The following is an 18587-nucleotide window of genomic DNA, read 5'->3' on the forward strand; positions in this document are numbered from 1 at the left end:
GACAAAAAAATTAACCGGAATCCCCATGCTTAAGGCGTCGCATAACCAAATACAGTGCAAAGATACCATGAATCAACAATGAATAAATATAATTTTTTCTTTGAAACAATAGATTTAATTATCCATGTAAATAAAATCACAATAAAGTCTAGAAAAATGCAAAGTAATAAAAAAAATGGTGGTGTGGGGCAGGGGAGCCCAGCGGTGGCAAGAAAGGCAAATAAACGGAAAACAGAAAAAAGGAAACATAAATCCTCCATAACCCAGAAAAGATTTGAAAAACACGGAGACGCGTCAGTTAATCCATCTCCCCTCCCTTTCTATCCCCGTCCCCGTGAATCCGCGACCTCCCGTGCTCCACTGGCGCCCTTCTGGAACCCTCAGCCCCTCCTAATCTCAACAAAAGTTATTAATCTCTTTGCTTAAGCCAAATCACTTCCCCTCACGCAAATCCTAGTTGCTTCGCTTCGAATGCAGCCGCGTCGAATTGCTCGTGGCGAGCCTGGAGTTATCGTGCCCAATTCGTCGTGGCCGTGAGTTGCCGCCGCCGAGGTGAGGGATCTGATCTGGGGGGCGGGTTGCGGCGCGGAGGTGGGAGCGGTTTTGATTTTGGGAGAAGCTAGCTATGCGGATTGAGGCGTCGCCGGATTGAGCATGAGGGGGTGGGGTTGCTGGTGGTGGTGGTGGTGCGTGTGGCGTGGATGACGGGATCACCGGACGGGCGGCTCGTGGAGTTGTTCGGTGCGGTGAAATTGTGGATGCCGCGGCGGGGCGAGCACTCGCCGCCGCCCGAGTCGCAATTGGCGGCGGCAGCGCAGCCGCATGACTTGTCGAGGGACTTCTGGATGCCAGATCAGAGCTGCCGCGTGTGCTACGACTGCGACGCGCAGTTCACCATCCTGAACCGGCGCCACCACTGCCGCCACTGCGGCCGCGTGTTCTGCGCCCGGTGCACTGCCAACTCCGTGCCCCGCTCGCCGGGGGACGCTGCTAGGGAGGACAGCGAAAGGATCAGGGTTTGCAACTACTGCTTCAAGCGCTGGCTGGAGGAAGAGGCCGCCGCGCGGGGGGACGTGGAGGCACAGCAGCCGTCGAGCCCGGTGCCGAGCATGTCGCCGTCCGCGTCCGCCGCGAGCGTCGGGAGCGACAAGTCCAGCTCCACGGGGCGTAGCAGCGCGGGGACGAACGGGCAGATGTCGTCCTACACGAATGTCAGCTACACGGACTTTGCATCTGTGCCTGTCCAGGGGGAGGGCAACTGCTGCGAGGGCGACGGCTGCCCCGAGAAGCAGCAGCCTGTGATGGAACCCGCTCCGGGCATGGAACCTGCAGTTTATGTGGACAACCCATCGGATCCATTCAACTTTTGCTTGAATAGGTAGGTATGCCTTTCCAGGATACGTGCTTAAGAAATTGAAACTCGTTACAACGCCATCGAGAAAAAAAGATATGCATGACTGATTACAGCTTGCATCCATGATTCTTAGATGCTGTTGTATGCTAAGTTAGTATTGGGTAGAGGTGCTAGATCTTATTGAGCCATACTATTTTCTCCGTGGATGCTCAAACATACGAACCCTGGTAATTTAACCTTCCGGATATTTTATATTGGAGATAACTTGTCCACTAACAAAGCTTCTAGTATCAGGGGGTGTCTCAACAAATATTATCTTTAGTTCTATGTACATTACTGTTATTTTGGCCAGCAAGTATGACTGCCACCACACGCTTCTAGAGTCCTAGGGCTGGTCGCGCTTAGGGCTGCTCCACAAAATTCTAGATTTGCTTAGTGTTAGGAGATAAATTTCATTTAGTTTGATTACTATCTAACAATCAGTTAGGTTTGTTTTGAGAAGGTAAGTTTTGTTAAGAGGTTGTCTTTATTTAAAGGGATGGATTATTTGGTTGGGAGTCAAAACAGTACGAATCAATGTATTCCTCTCAGGCACCCTAGTGAACCATATAGGTTCATTATAGTGTGCCACCAAACTAGTCGCAAATTATGCCTAATGTTCATATTCAAATTTCCAATTTCCATGATAGTCCCAAATAAGCACAGGAAAATTCATGTGCCGTTGATTGATGGGTGGCCAACAAAGGATGACTGGAATTGGTTATTACTGTTTATCATCATCCTATGGACCAAGCAGAAGACGAAATGTGCTAACTGAGATATCACCATGCCATCAACTTCCTCTTCTCCATCTCACTTGTAGCCTTGTAGGCATGGTGCCATGAAATTCTTTTTGCTGCTCATTATACTGGCATTCTGACTTGCTTGTCCTAATTAATCATGATATATACTAGGTATACTAGGAACATTCTTTTATGCTTGACACCATCTTTTTCTGTTCATTACTTAATCTTTTTTTTGATAAATCATTACTTAATCTTCTTTGTTCTGCAATGTTGCAATAAACAGTTAGAATGCTTAAATAATCTGTTACAGATGTAGTTTACTTTGCCAGGGACACACATGTGGCCTAATGGTAGAATAGATGTATCATGTATTTGGGTTGAGTCCATGGGTTCAGTTCCCCATTCTCCTTGACATGCAAGATACGCAGGTCCTCCTATGTATTCGCTCTTTCACTTCTTTTGTCAATAAAATGTGCTTATTCTTTAGAGTAACTGTGATTTACCTAAATCCATGAAGTTACTTTGTGATGAGCATTTCATCAATTCATCTCTTGTATTAATTCACTTATTTTTCATAGCTCTGATCAACATAATATCATGCGCATGAGTCAACTATGAACAAATTTAAGGAACATTGCATTTTGATTACAAGTTGCATTCCTGTCGTTAATCCAACACTTATTTTGTGCTAGGAGTGATGATGAAGACGATGACTATGCAGTTTTCTGCCCAGATTTGGAAGGGCAGCACTTGCAAAATTCTGATGAATATTATGGACCTAGGTATTTTGATGACCACCAAGTTGACTGTAGTGATGATGCAAAAGAATATTCACCCCCAAGGAAAGATACAACAACCTTAGTTGATTCCGTGGGAGGAGATAAGAATGAAGACCATATCATCGATAATTATGAGTGCTGCAATACTCGCTCTTCTTCCTTGTATAGCATGGAGGTGCTAGAAAATGAACCTGTGGACTTTGAAAACAATAGCTCACTTTGGGTACCTCCAGAACCTGAGGACGAAGAGGACGATCATGATGGTGTTCTATGCGATGATGATGAGGGAGAGGATGCCACAGGAGAGTGGGGTTATCTACGCTCAAACAGCTTTGGCAGTGGGCACTGTCGAAGTAGAGATAAATCAGCTGAGGAACACAAGAAAGCCATGAAAGACATAGTTGATGGCCATTTTCGGGCATTAGTTTCTCAACTTCTTCAGGCTGAAAAGGTACCATTAGTTGATAAAACTGGAAAAGAGAGTTGGCTAGATATTGTTACTTCTTTATCTTGGGAAGCTGCATCTCTTTTGAAACCGGATACCAGCAAAGGAGGTCGCATGGACCCTGGTGGCTATGTTAAGGTGAAATGCTTGGCTTGTGGTCGCCCAAGTGAAAGGTAAATAAATTATACCTTCCAATTTCCATACAACACATTCACATAGTTTGATGCTTTTACATATATATGCTTCTTTTACATATATATGCTTTTGAGTGTTCATTATCTTATGGCTCATGCAAATCGAACGCTTTGTAATTCAAATGCCCTCTGATGCCACTTGCTGTTGAACTTGTATTATTTTTTAATCTATATCACTTCGAGTTTCATAGCTTATTTCTTTTCCATGCATTTCTTTGGCGCTCCACTTGAGAACTTATTTGATTTTGTTCATAAATTCTTTATTTCCAGCTTTGTTGTAAAAGGAGTTGTTTGTAAGAAGAATGTCGCTCACCGGCGTATGTCATCAAAGAAAGAAAAGCCAAAAATCCTAATTCTTGGTGGTGCACTTGAATATCAGCGTGTATCGAATTTGCTTTCAAGTTTTGATACTTTACTGCAGCAGGTATTACCCATGAATCTCTTTGCACGCTTATGTTGTAAACGCAAAGCTAACTAAAAGGGTTGTAGAGATTGACAGTTGCTGTTAGTGGTGCATTCTCAAAACATTTCTTTTTTACTCCAGGAAACAGATTATTTGAAAATGGCAGTTGCGAAGATCAAAGCGCACCAACCAAGTGTTGTATTGGTAGAGAAATCTGTGTCTCGTTATGCTCAGGATTTATTTCTGGAGAAAAACATTTCACTTGTTCTGAATATCAAAAGGCCACTGCTGGAAAGGATATCTCGGTGCACGGGCACTCATATTGTTCCCTCGATTGATTATTTGTCATCCCAAAAGCTTGGGCATTGTGACTTATTCCATGTAGAGAAGTATGTTGAAGAGCATGGGACTGCTGGGGAAGGTGGAAAGAAAATGCTGAAGACCCTTATGTTTTTTGAAGGCTGTCCAAAACCCTTGGGTTGTACAGTAAGTATTCATTTGTTGCCTAAGTTATAGCACTTCTATTTTGTTTCTCTTTTGTTACATGTTGCAGAATGACCATTTTGTGCCTTTGTCTACTTAATTACTAAGGAAAAATCCCTTGAGGTCATTGAAGGGTTACCTGAAAACAATAACCAGGATGCATGAGAAACATTGTTTCGTGCATTCCAGCAAGTTCTGTAACAAAGAACAGTAAAAGAGCTGGAAGAGTACTTCCAACATATACCCCAATTATTTTTTCCCCTCAGTTTTGAATATTCTGCTAACAGAAGTTTAGACTTTAGAATCAAATCGATTTGAAGGATTCAATTCAATGTGGAGATTGAAAGATTTATCATTGTAAAAAGGTTACCAAAATTGATTGATGCATTAGTTGGCGCAGTAAATTTGCCATAACCAACTACTGTACACACGAATGACAATATTCATTTAAGAAAAACTGTATTTTGTTTTGTTGTGGATACATATTCCTTGAAGGGTTTATTACACCATTTTGTTGTCACCTCATGCAGATCAATGATCTGTATTGCATCTTTTAGGAAACAAATGCATAATGAGAATTCAGGGTACTGCCTCAGGAGTCAGGCCTCATATCTAACTACCTCTTATTCTGCAGGTCTTGCTTAAAGGCGCTAATGGTGATGAGCTCAAAAAAGTGAAGCATATTGTGCAATATGGAGTATTTGCTGCCTATCACTTGGCTCTTGAAACTTCTTTCCTTGTGGATGAAGGTGCAACCCTTCCAGAACTCCCGCTCAAGTCACCAATTATTGTTGCTTTGCCAGATAAACCTTCGAGTGCTGATAGATCCATCTCGACTATACCTATCTTACCAATGACTAGTGCATCATCACCAAATAATAGACTGCGAGCACTTGGTATGCAAAATGGTGATTTAACATTTAATGATATAAAAAGAATGGAACAAACAGTATTAGCATGTTCTCCTGAGAATAAAAGGTGCCAAAGATTGGGAGTTGGTTCTGACAAAACCACATCTGTTCAAATCAATAGCCAGAATGGAAACATTGCCAGTTTGCTGGGTATGGTTCCTCAGTCATCTATTGGTCCCTTGGTTCAGCAGTCGAACATATCATTTTGCCATTGTCCTGATTGTACTAGAGATGTGAGTGGCAAAATGAATTTTGAAGAACGCCAGCTTGAAATCACATCTAGACTTGCGCTGGTCAATGACTCTGGTGTATTGCCTACTCATTCTTCAAATTGGGTGTCCGTTGAGAGCAATGTTTCATTTCTTACTAATTCTGGGATTGGTGAAAAGATGTCAGATAAGCTAGCTGCTCCTCTCAACCTACAGATTTCTCATGATGATGACAGCTCAAAGGATGATTCAGTTGCAAAAAAGGATGAAATTCCAGCGTCTCCTGCTGACAATCAGAGTATATTAGTTTCTCTGTCCTCTCGTTGTGTTTGGAAAGAAACTCTATGTGAGCGGCCACACCTTCTTCGCATAAAATATTATGGTAACTTTGACAAACCTTTGGGCAGGTTTCTGCGTGACCAGCAATTTGATCAGGTTAGACTGTCCTCATAAATCTATATTTGTTTTAGAATTATAGATCTTGCTTAACTTTCACATGTTGCTTCAGAACAACCTTTGTTGCTCTTGTGAGCTGCCACCAGAGGCCCATGTTTATTGCTATGTTCACCCACAAGGCAGCTTAACAATATCAGTAAGGAAACTTCAAGTAAAGTTGCCTGGTGAACATGATGGTAGAATTTGGATGTGGCATAGATGCTTACATTGTCCTCGGGTTGATGGGCTCCCTCCAGCAACTAAAAGAGTAGTGATGTCTGATGCTGCCTGGGGCTTGTCGTTTGGTAAATTTTTGGAACTTAGTTTTTCAAATCATGCAGCAGCAAGTAGGGTAGCCAGCTGTGGTCATTCTCTTCACAGGGATTGCCTTCGTTTTTATGGGTACGATCCTCATTTCTTTTCCATCTTATCAAATTGTTAAAGATCGTGCCTTACATGTTTGTATCTCAGTTTCGGTGAGATGGTTGCTTGCTTCCGATATGCATCAATCAAGGTTCACTCTGTATATCTGCCACCATCAAAACTTGATTTTACTTCCCAGCATCAGGAATGGGTAGAACAAGAAAAAAACGAGGTAATATAGTTAATGTTATGGGCCAGGCTATGCCATTTTTGTGTCTGATGCTGATGGTCAATGATTCAGGTGGTTGACTCAGCTGAACTTCTGTTCACGAAAGTTATGAATGGGCTCCACCGAATTTCAGAAAGGCAAATTACAGGTTCTTTTGATGGAAACTTGAAGATCCTTGAGTTAAGAAGAAATATTGTGGAACTGGAAGAGATCCTGCAAGCAGAGAAAGCTGACTTTACGGTACGTTTCCCCCCCCCCCCCCCCCCTTCATTTAATGTTCTATCAAGTAACTATTGTCCCACTCATGTCTGTATAAAAAGAAATACTTTGGTAAAGTTGTATTCTGACTATTGGAGCTTTCACCTCCAGGAGTCAGTAAATAACCTACTGAAAAAGGATATGAGAAAGGGACAGCCGTTCATTGATATTCTTGAGGTTAACAAACTAAGGAGGCAGGTATTGATTCTGTGTTACTTGTGGGATCGACGGCTAATCTTCATAGAAAATTCAGGTGGCAAGTACTGCGATGGTCTAGGAGGTTTACGGGTTGGGAGTAGGAATTATGATTTTAATAATAAATCAGTTGATCCCAGTGTAACCACAAAGTTAGAGAAGATCTCAAAGGTCACAGAAATTCTTTCAAATGCTAAGGAAGGATCCTTACGACAGAGCTCAAGTCCACTTCATGGTGAAGTTGAAGGGCTCAACCAGGCTGATCGATCTAATGAAAACAGCTCGAGAAATGTTTCAGAGTTGAATGGTGCTGAAGGTACAATGGCCAAAATCAGTCATGTTAACCGTGCAGATGTTAAAAATCATCTGGATAACCAAGAATCCAGAACTGGCGTTCGTAGGGTTGTTTCTGATGGACAATTCCCAATAAGTACTGATATTTCAGACACATTGGATGCAAAATGGAGAGGTGAGAATGGACCTGTTCCTGATGCAAACTTGGCGAAACCACTACCTTCAGTTGAAGGCAAAGCAGGTGATGTTAAAAATCAAGCCAACGCTGTACCATCCCACACTTCTGCTTTATCTGTCCGGTCTGGAGATGCTGCAGAAAACTTATTGAGATGGCTTAAAATGCCATACATGATATCATATAACTCCTTAGACACAAACTCTGGTACAACACTGAGATTTGCTTCCCTGGCTGACTACACTCCTAAATACATTTCATTGTTTCGCGACCTATCACAACAAGGTGGTGCAAGACCTTTTCTACCTACTGGAGCTAATGATATTGTCATCCCAGTATTTGATGATGAGCCAACTAGTGTTATTTCTTATGCGCTTGTTTCACCCATGTACCGCTTTCAATTGTCGGATGAGAGCAGCAAAAATAAAGACAATCCAGATTCTTTGCTTCCATTGCCTGTCTATGATTCAGGAAATTTTAACCCATTTCATTTATTTGAGGATTTTGGATCCTCTGATGATTTTACTTCATCAATGTCTGGAGGTAGAGGATCCTTTGCTCCTGATCTGGTGCACTTGAGAGTTTCTTTTGAAGATGGTGGTCCACTTGGGAAAGTCAAATACACTGTGACATGCTATTATGCAAAAAGCTTTGAAGCACTGAGAAGATCTTGCTGTCCATCTGAGCTTGATTTTTTGAGATCTATCAGTCGATGCAAGAAATGGGGAGCACAAGGTGGTAAAAGCAATGTGTTTTTTGCAAAATCTCTGGACGATAGATTTATAATTAAGCAAGTCACAAAAACAGAGCTTGAATCATTCCTTAAGTTTGGCCCAGAGTATTTTAAATATTTGTCAGAGTCCATAAGCACCGGAAGTCCTACATCCCTAGCAAAAATTTTGGGGATCTATCAGGTATGTTCTTTTGACCTTTCTTCAGTTTTATCATAATTTTAATTATGAGAAAGAATCTTCATCCATCCATTTATGAAGAGCAATATTATGGTCCTCTAATATTAGTTAGCACCTTGTAAGTAAAATAGCCCTAGCAATCAAGGAGAAACTTTTCAAAAACATAGTTCTGTCTATCAGGTATGACAGATCTTTTCAAACACAACAAATTATGTAGCTTGGCTGGTAGAAACAATAGAAAACATAATTTTGTCCATGCAAGTTGTGTGATATAAAATTTTTCCAGAGGAAAAGGTATCTTTCTATGCATGAATGTGATATTGAAGAATTTGGTAATAATACTGTGTATCCCTTTGGACACCCCCACATTCTTTATTTATAGTTCTTGGATTAATATCGACTCGAATTAGGGCTCTACTTAATTAAAGACTACCACTCCAACACTGGTCCTCAAGGTGGGTTCATTGCATCACCTTTACCACGACCTAACCCTTTTATGAAACAGTCAACAACTATTCACCGGATTTCCCCCAACAAAAAAAAAAAAAAATCACCGGATTTCGCATTCTCTTAACTTCAGAATGCTGCAATCCAGCTCTCCTTGATGAACCTATCAAACATGCTATGGTCATCGTGTATCAGATTATTAGCTACGTTGATTGCAGACTTGTTGATAATGCAGCACCAAGGGATTATTCCTCGACATCCTAGCTCAGACAAGAGACCCATCATCCAGATCATCTCATTCAAGATCAGTGCCATTATCCCTCTGCAGCAGATCGAGCCACAACCTCTTGCTTCTTACTCCACGAAAATAGGATACCTCAGAATATCCCGAGGTAGACCTGTCATCCACACGATTTGCCTGATCAGCATCGCAATTACATTCCATGTCCAAGTGTTGATTCTTCCTAAATCAAAGGCCTTTCTCAGGGCTACTCTTTATGTACTGCAGGACCCGATGGACAGCCTGCATATGCCCTACTTTGGGATCGTATATAAATCGACTCAGCTAATTCACCTCATACCATGTATCGGGTCTTGTGTGGCACAAATAGATAAGACGCTCAGCCAGCCTTTGATAAACCTCCCTGTCAACAACTGGATATCCTAACTCAGCACAGAGCTCGTGAACCTTGTCAATAGGCGAAGCAACAAGGCAATCCTTCATCTCAAATGCCTTTCCTAGCCTTTCTTTCAAGCACTCGATTTTCTCAGCATCACCTCTAGTGATCGTATCATTGACATAGACCACCAATACGGCGATACGTGATCCTTTGTGCCTGTAAATCTTTGTATGATTTTCAGTGCACCGAGAGTGGTCCATAATCACATACTGCACATTTCGATCTATCAAACCACACCCCTGGATATCCTAACTCAGCACAGAGCTCGTGAACCTTGTCAATAGGCGAAGCAACAAGCCAATCCTTCATCTCAAATGCCTTTCCTAGCCTTTCTTTCAAGCACTTGATTTTCTCAGCATCACCTCTAGTGATCATATCATTGACATAGACCACCAATACAGCGATACGTGATCCTTTGTGCCTGTAAATCTTTGTATGATTTTCACTGCACTGAGAGTGGTCCATAATCACATACTGCACATTTCGATCTATCAAACCACACCCCTGGATACTGCTTAAAGGCCAGCCTTGTTAAGTTTACACCTCCCTGTCAGTCTGCCTGTTTTCTAAGCCAGGAAGAACCTCCATATACACTTGTGAAGGAAGTCATTCTTCACATCCAGCTGGAGGTCACATGGAATTAACAGCACAGGGGACCATTTGAATTTTTTCAGATGAATATAGGAGAATTTGTTGGAAATTTCACTAACATTACGGAGTCTATATAGCTTGCAATCTTGTGATATTCCTTCTCAGCTTTACAATCATATATGAGTTTGTCAAGTTACATGTTCTATCTGAAAAGGTGAATAAATGTAGTTAGTATATAAGCCTCCAATTGCCATTTACTTTTGATTGAAGATCCAGTCCATGATTTATTTTCTTATTTGGTAATGCATAGCATGCCTGTATTTTTTTTAAAAAAAAGAAATTGTGTTCTACAATCATCTATAGATATAGTTTGGAGGTCTACATTTAAACATGTTTTCTGAAATTATGCAACCTACATGCAAGGCTATTAGGATCAGTAACCTAGGCAAGATTTTCTTTGTGTGGGATCAGACTCGTGAATCTTGGTAGAACCATACCTTGATAACAATGGTCCTAGAATATCACAAGAATGTCCTGTAGGATGTTAGATCTCCCACTATAAAGATTGAGATCCTGCCAACATTGCACGAATGGTTCTGTAGGATGTTAGATTTCCCACTATAAAGATTGAGAGATCCTGCCAACCTTGCATGCAAGTGAATATTTGCGAGGAGATGGTTTTGGATCTGATCTTCACTGTTTCAAAAGTCGTATTGAATAATTTGAGTGCAGCAATCTACAATTCAAGTCACTAGGCATTTCAATTTTCAAAACCGTTTTGGGGTTTTGCCCCGATATGGTCTGTTTTATGTAAGTTTGGAATCTGACCGCCAGGTATAAGACATAATTAGCAAGAGATAGCTATACTCCCTCTAGTTAAAAATTGATACCGAGAACGTGTGCAGTAGAATTGTATTAATTTTAGAGTCATTTCTTTAGATGTATGAAAATAGTGCAAGTAAATTTGCATTAAAAAAAATACTTTCGTAGCATTACATCTTTGTAACCTATTTTCAATATTTGATAAAGAAAATTCAGTGGTTAAAATGACATCCTATTGATTTTGAATAGTAAAAATCTACCAACCTTTTGTGACTGAAGGGAGTCTTTTTTTATTTGTTGGAATATCGTGGCTGAATATCTACACTTGCTATGCTTTTGCTTAGGTTACAATTAAGCATGTGAAGGGTGGCAAGGAGTCAAAAATGGATTTGCTTGTGATGGAAAATCTTTTGTTTGGACGGAATATCACCAGGCTTTATGATCTCAAGGGATCTTCGCGATCAAGGTACAATGCAGATTCCAGTGGCAGCAACAAGGTCCTCCTTGACCAGAACTTAATTGAGGCAATGCCAACTTCGCCAATTTTTGTGGGGAACAAGGCAAAGAGGCTACTGGAAAGGGCTGTTTGGAACGATACTTCTTTTCTAGCAGTAAGTTTGCATCGATTCCTTGTGTTCATAAGAGCTTATAGAAAACGTGATACATGTCAGGGTTATTTCTAACTTCACTTTTTTTTTGTGTGTGTTCAATACTCTTCACCCTGATTTATACAACCAATTTTGGCTTTTTAATACCAGAGAGGTGGTGATAACTCATACTTGTGCATTCTTATTTAATCTTTCTTTCTCGTTTAATCCTCTTTTGTCAGATCTTATCTTGTGCATGACTTGCCAGACCTATGTTCATTTCTTTTCCACAAACCCTTGCGTAGTTGTAGTAATGGTGAGAGTCTGAGAGAAACTAACTTTCGTTGTTTTTGAGAGGCTAATCTTTAATATAAGTTAGAAGATCTCAGATTCTGATTCACCTTTTCCAAAATTAGGAGAATGGATAATGAAATATCAACGCTCGTGACATCTTTCCATTTTGTCTTGACTTTTGAATTGCATGGTCCCATGAATGAACTATACTTTTGGAACATAAGCAAATCACATACTACAGGCCTTTCCATTTCAGTCACTTGTGCTTTGAGAATAGTAAACACCACAGTGAGATGATTAACAGTTAATGCTTACTAAAGCTAACCTTGGTCACTCTTGATTTGGATGTTTGGCTTCAGTACCTAAAGCTGCTTACATGTTTCTGAGCAGTCAGACAATGTTAAGTTTACGCTTCCCACTATTGTAATTAGAGTTTTTTTTTTAGTTTTCTGATATTTTGTAGGCCTTTTACTGTATTTCCTTTTCAATTCTTAGGATTTGCAGAAAAACCATAAGGCTTACTGTAGACCAACGGGCAATAGGTCTATAGGTAAACACTTGCATAAGATGTGGAAAATGAAAATACATATAGAGACATTAACGAGCTCCACTGTTCTTTCAGGGAATTGATGTGATGGATTATTCCTTGCTTGTGGGAGTTGATGAGGAGAAACATGAACTAGTCTTGGGAATTATTGATTTTATGAGGCAGTATACATGGGACAAGCACCTTGAAACATGGGTCAAATCTTCTGGCATTCTTGGTGGGCCGAAGAACGCCTCCCCAACTGTAGTTTCACCTATGCAATATAAGAAGAGGTTTAGGAAAGCCATGTCTGCTTATTTTATTGTGATTCCTGAGCAATGGATGCCTGCAATAATCAATCCAAGCAAATCATCATCAAATATTTGTGAAGAATATTCTCAAAATGCTTCGCAAGAGTGATAAGATGTTAGGTGCATTATGTTGTACTGATGGTGCCGATTTTGTCCTGCTCCGTTCGTGGAAAGTGCTAAACTGGTGAGTCTTGCTTGGCTGCTTCAGGTGGCATCGAAGTGATCTTCTGGTTTCAACCGTATTATCCTGTGCTAATTGGCACAGATCCGATTGCGTCATTGAGTCCCATCTCAAGCATCGGATGTGTATATTCTTGAAACTGTAATTATGGCCTAGCCTTACCCCCCCCCCCCCCTCTTTCGTCTATAACAAATCAGTTCATAGTGTCAGTCGCTTCTCTGTCGTCGTCGCTTAATTTTGGTTGGATGTAAAGAACGAGCCGGGCAGTGAATTATTTTGTTTTTGTAAGTGGTCTTTGTATATTAAGTTCTTCCATCTGTTATTTATTTAGGGGGCTATTGCCGTCTGTCATAACAAAATAAAAGTTAGCTTCATGCAGATGTAAAATTCATACATTCTTCAGACGGGAGTCACAGTTAATGGCTGGAATAACAACCGGAGGTTGCTATTTGTCGAGACATTCTTTTGTAGTTGTACCTACGGCAAGTGGTAGAGCAAAGTGGCGTCATATCAACGTACCTTGGATGTGATGTTAACAGCGTTGCGTGTGTCTATTGAATTTTTTTTAATCTAATATACAAGTATAAAATTTATTAAAAGTATAATATAAATATATTAAAAATTCATAAGTAAAACTAAGTCATGATTTGACTATAGCAGTGTTAAAAATTTCATATTACTTTAAAAATTTATAGCTAATTAGTTATCATTATTTGAACCACTACCAACTAAAGTTATAACAGATTGAACATCTTAAAATATCAGCTGCTTGAAGTCCTTATCTGATGAGGCAATGACAACTCAAACATTTTTGTAAAAACTTATTTTGACATCAGTAGATAGTAGTAGATACTTAGTACAGAGTACTACATAATGAGAAAAAGAACGAGCCTTAACTTTTGAAATTCTAGATAATAATTGAAAAACAACATAGAGTATACTCAAGAATACTAAATCATCTACCAGAATACCATCTAATCCCTTCTAGTCCCCGTGGTTCTTGTTCTTGTCTTCTTAAGTTTGCAGCCAAAGCTTTGCGGAGAGAGGTTAAATGAAGAACCGATTCCTGATAAACTTTCTAAAATTTGTCCTCTTAGTGCAATTAGCAATGCAGGTAACCATGTACTGCCTCTTAGACTGAACTAAACAAAGTTTTTTAAACTTGTCCTCTTGTCCTACGTCTATATCAGATACTTATACTAAAATATAATGTATCCCCCTAAATGTTTAGTATCATGACCATACATTCTCAGTATCCTGACCGTTCATTCTTAAGGTAAAAAAGGCCAACAATTTGAAGCTGTTATTCACCTCCGAAATGTGCGTAAGTGTGAATATTCCGCGCATACAAGTGTTGTTCCATAGAAATAGTTGCTTATAGGTGTTGAAGTGGTTTTGTGAAATTCACTCAACAGACACGTGCAAGTTTGTAGGCCTACCAAACACAATTAAATTGTTTAGGTGGACCGTAGAAGTCAAATGTTGTTAGGCCCCTTTCAGTTTTCAGTGGGAATTATACTGTTTTATGTGAAATTTATTCAAAACTCTTCTTCTGTCTTCCAGTAAAAATGTCTCCCTATGGTGAACCATCACCAAGTAAAAGGAGTTGCTAATTTTCAACCGTATGCTTTCTCCTCTTTTCTCAAGCGGCGCTTGTGTATTCAACGGCTCACAGCCTTTATTGAACATCTAGCCAAGCTAATAATTTCTTCAGCCTTCAGTGCGCTCGCTCCACCACACCATCGGCCTACCTTCGTCTCTCCCGCCACCCCTGCTGCGCTAACCATTTTGTTTTGGAGTTTCCCTGCCTCGGCACCAGCCCACCGGTTATCCGTCGCCTGGCCCGTGACTGGTGGTGCCCCGCCGCCTCATCGCTCCGCTTGTCTCCTGAGCCAGGCCGCCCTACCACCCATCGACCTCCCTCTAAGGCTGCAGGGCACAAATCCTCACCAGAAAAAGCTCACCAGCGGAAACCCTAACCTCTCATTGCTGATGGAATTTGAACGTCGCCTGAAATCTCATGCATGCATATGAAGATTAGAAAGTGTGCCAAGTAAATCACGAATCAAACATCACACAACTCCGCATCACACTGCTAGGCATTTATCTCTACCATATAAAGCAGGAGTTAGTCGTGTGTCACCCCATGTTCCCCACTCCACCTAATAAAAAATAGAAAAAACCAGGCGAGAAACCATCCAAACCGAGAAAATCTAGTCACAATCACCACTCCTTACCCTCCCCAACCGCCCGGCCCTGCCGCCCCCATCCTCCTCCCCAGATCCCCATCAATAAGTCATACCTCCCACCGCGACCACCATGATGATGACGAGCACGGGCTCCACCACCGCCTTCGCCTTGCCGCGTGCCTTCACCTGCACCCCCCGACGTCGTCCCTGTCGCCTGCCCTCCGCCGCCACCGCCGCCTCTGAAATACTCTTTTGGTTAATTTTTGTGTATATGAGTAGCCCCTAGGCTCATTTTGGTTACTTTTCGTGGTTAAAGTTTTGGTCAATTTTGTGTGAAATGCATCCATAGACACTATAATTCATTCAAGTCTTTCAGTGACTAATTATGTGATATATAAGCTAAAAAATTAGATTTGGAGCAGATTTGGGTGGTTTTGATGGGGAAGCCGATGATGCTGACAGTGTGGAACTAGAGAAAAGCAATGTAATGTTAATGGGACTTATTGGCTCAGGTAAGACATTTGCAACCATGTAGAGTTGTAATAGATTTTTGTTAGTACTGTCTTCTACTATATTGGATCAACTAAAATACTGTAAAAAGAAAGGGTACTCAACAATATTTATATTGATGATTCATTTCTTTCACAGGTAAAACTTTACTTCCAAAGACATTAGCTCGCTTTGTGAACAAAGTATTAATGAATTGTCAATATAATGAATCATCTCGGTGTTGGGTACAATTTTCTTACACTACATCATTTTTCCTGCACTCAACATGATAATTTACCATACTTATTTGTGTACCCACTTCATATTATTCTAGTATAGTCCTTTTCTGGAGATCTGCTGGTGAATTGATTTTTCATTCTTCTAAAGGATATCCGGGGCAATGATGAAAAAGAGGAATTGACGTGGTAAATTGAAACTTACCCCTTTTGTAAATATTGATGGTTTATTCATTTATAGTGGTTGTACACTGCAACAAATAACGCCAATAAGTATAAAAGGCTACATCAAATCAGGACAAATCCACACATTAATATTGAGTACCCACAACCGAGGCAAAGCAATCTAGATTATGATGGGAATTGGAGTGAATAAATATCTCTGCGAATTTTTTACTATTCATGGCTAATATATGTCAACTCACAAGTGAGAGGAAACTTAAATTTAGAATATATCCTCTACTGAAAATTAGATCAACTGATAATTCTGACTGGACAATAAATCCGATTCTTATCACTTTTTCAGTGTTACATGTGCAATTAATCAAAACCAATAATAGCAAACATATCACAGTTGTCGGATAGCTTAAGGGCCCAACACAGTAAAACCACAGTGGGGCTAGTGCATTTCTTTGATTCTATTGCTTACTTGCAATTTACCTTTCTAGATATGTTATAATATCTTTTGAACGGTAGGGTAGACACATTAAAGAAACATAGAACATATTTAGATAAAAATTGATATAGGTTTATCTTGTGAAGTTTTTGAAGCATATTAGTTTTAAGTGTCCTAATTCATCCCCTCTTTAGACGTCACTATTCCCTTCAATTAGTATCAGAGTCTTATGCTCTTGATAAGTTTAACCGTCTAGAGTTATGACGTCCGGGGTTGGGATAGATATCGATAGGGCTTCACTTTTTGATAGCACTAACTTCTCCCGTTAGAAAACTCTAATGACTTAACATTTGCAAGCTAAATGTTTAGATGTTTAGAGGGTCACCAAAGAAGGGATGGAACTACATCTTACAAATAAGGAGAGACAATGTGATGCTATGGTGAATAGTATCCTTTTATCATCTCTATGCACTAATGCTTTTAATTGTGTCTATTATCTCACCAATGCACATGATATTTGTGAAGGTGATATGCCCTAGAGGCAATCATATGTATCACGTGTCTATGTTCATGTACTTTTGAATAATGTATTATTCCAAAAATGATTATCATTTATATTGATTAGCAAGTATGTGACTTGTTCATGAAACTCTTTGTTTATATCATGATGTTATTCTAATTTGATCCCTGGTCACATATCATTGGGATGATTCATAAAACCAGTACATGTATTGATTGATAGTCACGTTTCACGGATCATAGTTATAGAGATACCGAATCAATAATGTGGACAATTATGTTAGAGAACATGATATTGGATATACCCAATTTGAGATATTACTGGGATTTTTATTTATGATGTGCTATCAATTGTTATCTTAGATGGTGTACCTACATGATACTTAAACCTGAGATCGTCATTGATTCCCAGAATATGTAGTGACATACTTTGGAGCTGTCAAATCTTATTTCGTAACTGGGTAATCATAAAGGTAGTTTTCGGATCTATCATGAAACATGTCGTAGGATGTGAGCGATCAAGATGGAATTTGCCCCTCCTTGATAACGAGAGAGATATCTCTAGGCCCCTCGAGGAAGTTGGATTGAGAAAGTGCATGGCCATGCCAATAGGATTAAAGAGTTAATCATGATGAATCCACTACTTGATCGAGTGAATGGTCGAGCTATCACAAGGATGGCACATATCTCGCCTTGAGCTCGACTGGTATCGTGAGGCAAAGAAATCAATCCATGTGTATATCAAGGTTCGGTCGATATTGTAACATCCTGAGTTTGAGCAACTTTATTTAGTTGCAAATTTAGCTCCAAATTAAAACTTTTTAGGGTTTATTAGGCTAACTAAGGTTAAGAAGATAAGTATGTGGATGTATATATACATTCATGTACATTAGATGTGCTAAGTTGAATAAGTGTTCCAAATAGCACTTGAATCAATTTCAAAGTAATCTCTGCATTAGGTTGGTTCATATGCTTAGGTTTGAGATTCTTATGGTTCTTTGTGCGGTGGTTTGAAATTGAATGTCTCTCAATTTCAAAACCTACTCTTAGATTCTGTTCAGCTCAAATCCAATTCGAATTCAAATTCTTGGATTCAAATCATCTTCAAAAGTCTCGAGATCCAAGATCAGATATTCTAAATAAAGTTGATCTAAATTCAAAGTCAAATACAAATTCAAATACCACAATTTGAATTTAAACTTAATTCTTATCCCAATTATTTTGTTTTCCTCTTCTCGGGCCGAATTCTCCTTCTTTTCACTTTCCTGGCCCACCGAGCCAGCCCGTTCCTTCTCCCTTTTCTCCCTCTTCTCCCGTGTTGCCGGCCCATCTCGCCCACGTGCGCGCCAGCGCTCGGCCCATGTCATCGTGTTGTTGGCCCAGCTGCGCGCTCACGCATGCACCAGCGCTCGCCTGCGCCCCGCCCTCACTGCGCCGTCCACGCATCGCCCATCTGCCCACGCGCCTTCCTCCCTCTCCTTCCTTCTTTCCTTCCAGCGACCTTCACCGACCGTCGTTTCTCTGGGAAATATCCCGCGCGCACTCCCGACCAGCCTCCGCTTCCTCTCTCTCTCTCTCTCTCTCTCTCTCTTCTCTCTCTTACGCACTCCCTCTCTCCTCACATGCCTTGCACGCGCGACTTCCACACCCACGCCCATGCTTGGCCAGCGCAGGTA

General features: G+C 40.5%; 1 protein-coding gene across 2 annotated transcripts; it reads left to right on the forward strand.

The window, feature by feature from the left end:
- The first annotated feature begins 276 nt into the window (after positions 1 to 276).
- LOC133898872 (1-phosphatidylinositol-3-phosphate 5-kinase FAB1B-like) lies at positions 277 to 13322 on the forward strand. 2 transcript variants are annotated; one of them, XM_062339667.1, is made up of 11 exons: positions 277 to 1378; positions 2832 to 3536; positions 3828 to 3981; positions 4102 to 4446; positions 5078 to 5998; positions 6072 to 6400; positions 6470 to 6593; positions 6663 to 6830; positions 6960 to 8426; positions 9106 to 9262; positions 11308 to 11455. In XM_062339667.1, the coding sequence occupies exons 1-11, from the start codon at positions 702 to 704 to the stop codon at positions 11316 to 11318; spliced, it is 5058 nt and encodes a 1685-aa protein (XP_062195651.1). In that variant the 5' UTR covers positions 277 to 701; the 3' UTR covers positions 11319 to 11455. The 2 variants fall into 2 exon arrangements, with proteins under 2 accessions (XP_062195651.1, XP_062195650.1); XM_062339666.1 differs by lacking the exon at positions 9106 to 9262 and adding an exon at positions 12467 to 13322 and having other exon boundaries at positions 280 to 1378; positions 11308 to 11574.
- The last annotated feature ends 5265 nt before the right edge of the window (positions 13323 to 18587 follow it).

Source organism: Phragmites australis, chromosome 18, assembly GCF_958298935.1.
Source record: "Phragmites australis chromosome 18, lpPhrAust1.1, whole genome shotgun sequence".
NCBI classification, from domain to species: Eukaryota; Viridiplantae; Streptophyta; class Magnoliopsida; order Poales; family Poaceae; genus Phragmites; species Phragmites australis.

What these genes read in the sequence shown, in the direction of transcription:
- LOC133898872 (XM_062339666.1), top strand. Translation starts at nt 702, where the DNA reads ATGACGGGATCACCGGACGGGCGGCTCGTGGAGTTGTTCGGTGCGGTG. An exon ending in TGTGGTCGCCCAAGTGAAAG is followed by an intron (nt 3,537 to 3,827) that starts GTAAATAAATTA and finishes CTTTATTTCCAG; the next exon opens with CTTTGTTGTAAAAGGAGTTG. An exon ending in TAGAACAAGAAAAAAACGAG is followed by an intron (nt 6,594 to 6,662) that starts GTAATATAGTTA and finishes TCAATGATTCAG; the next exon opens with GTGGTTGACTCAGCTGAACT.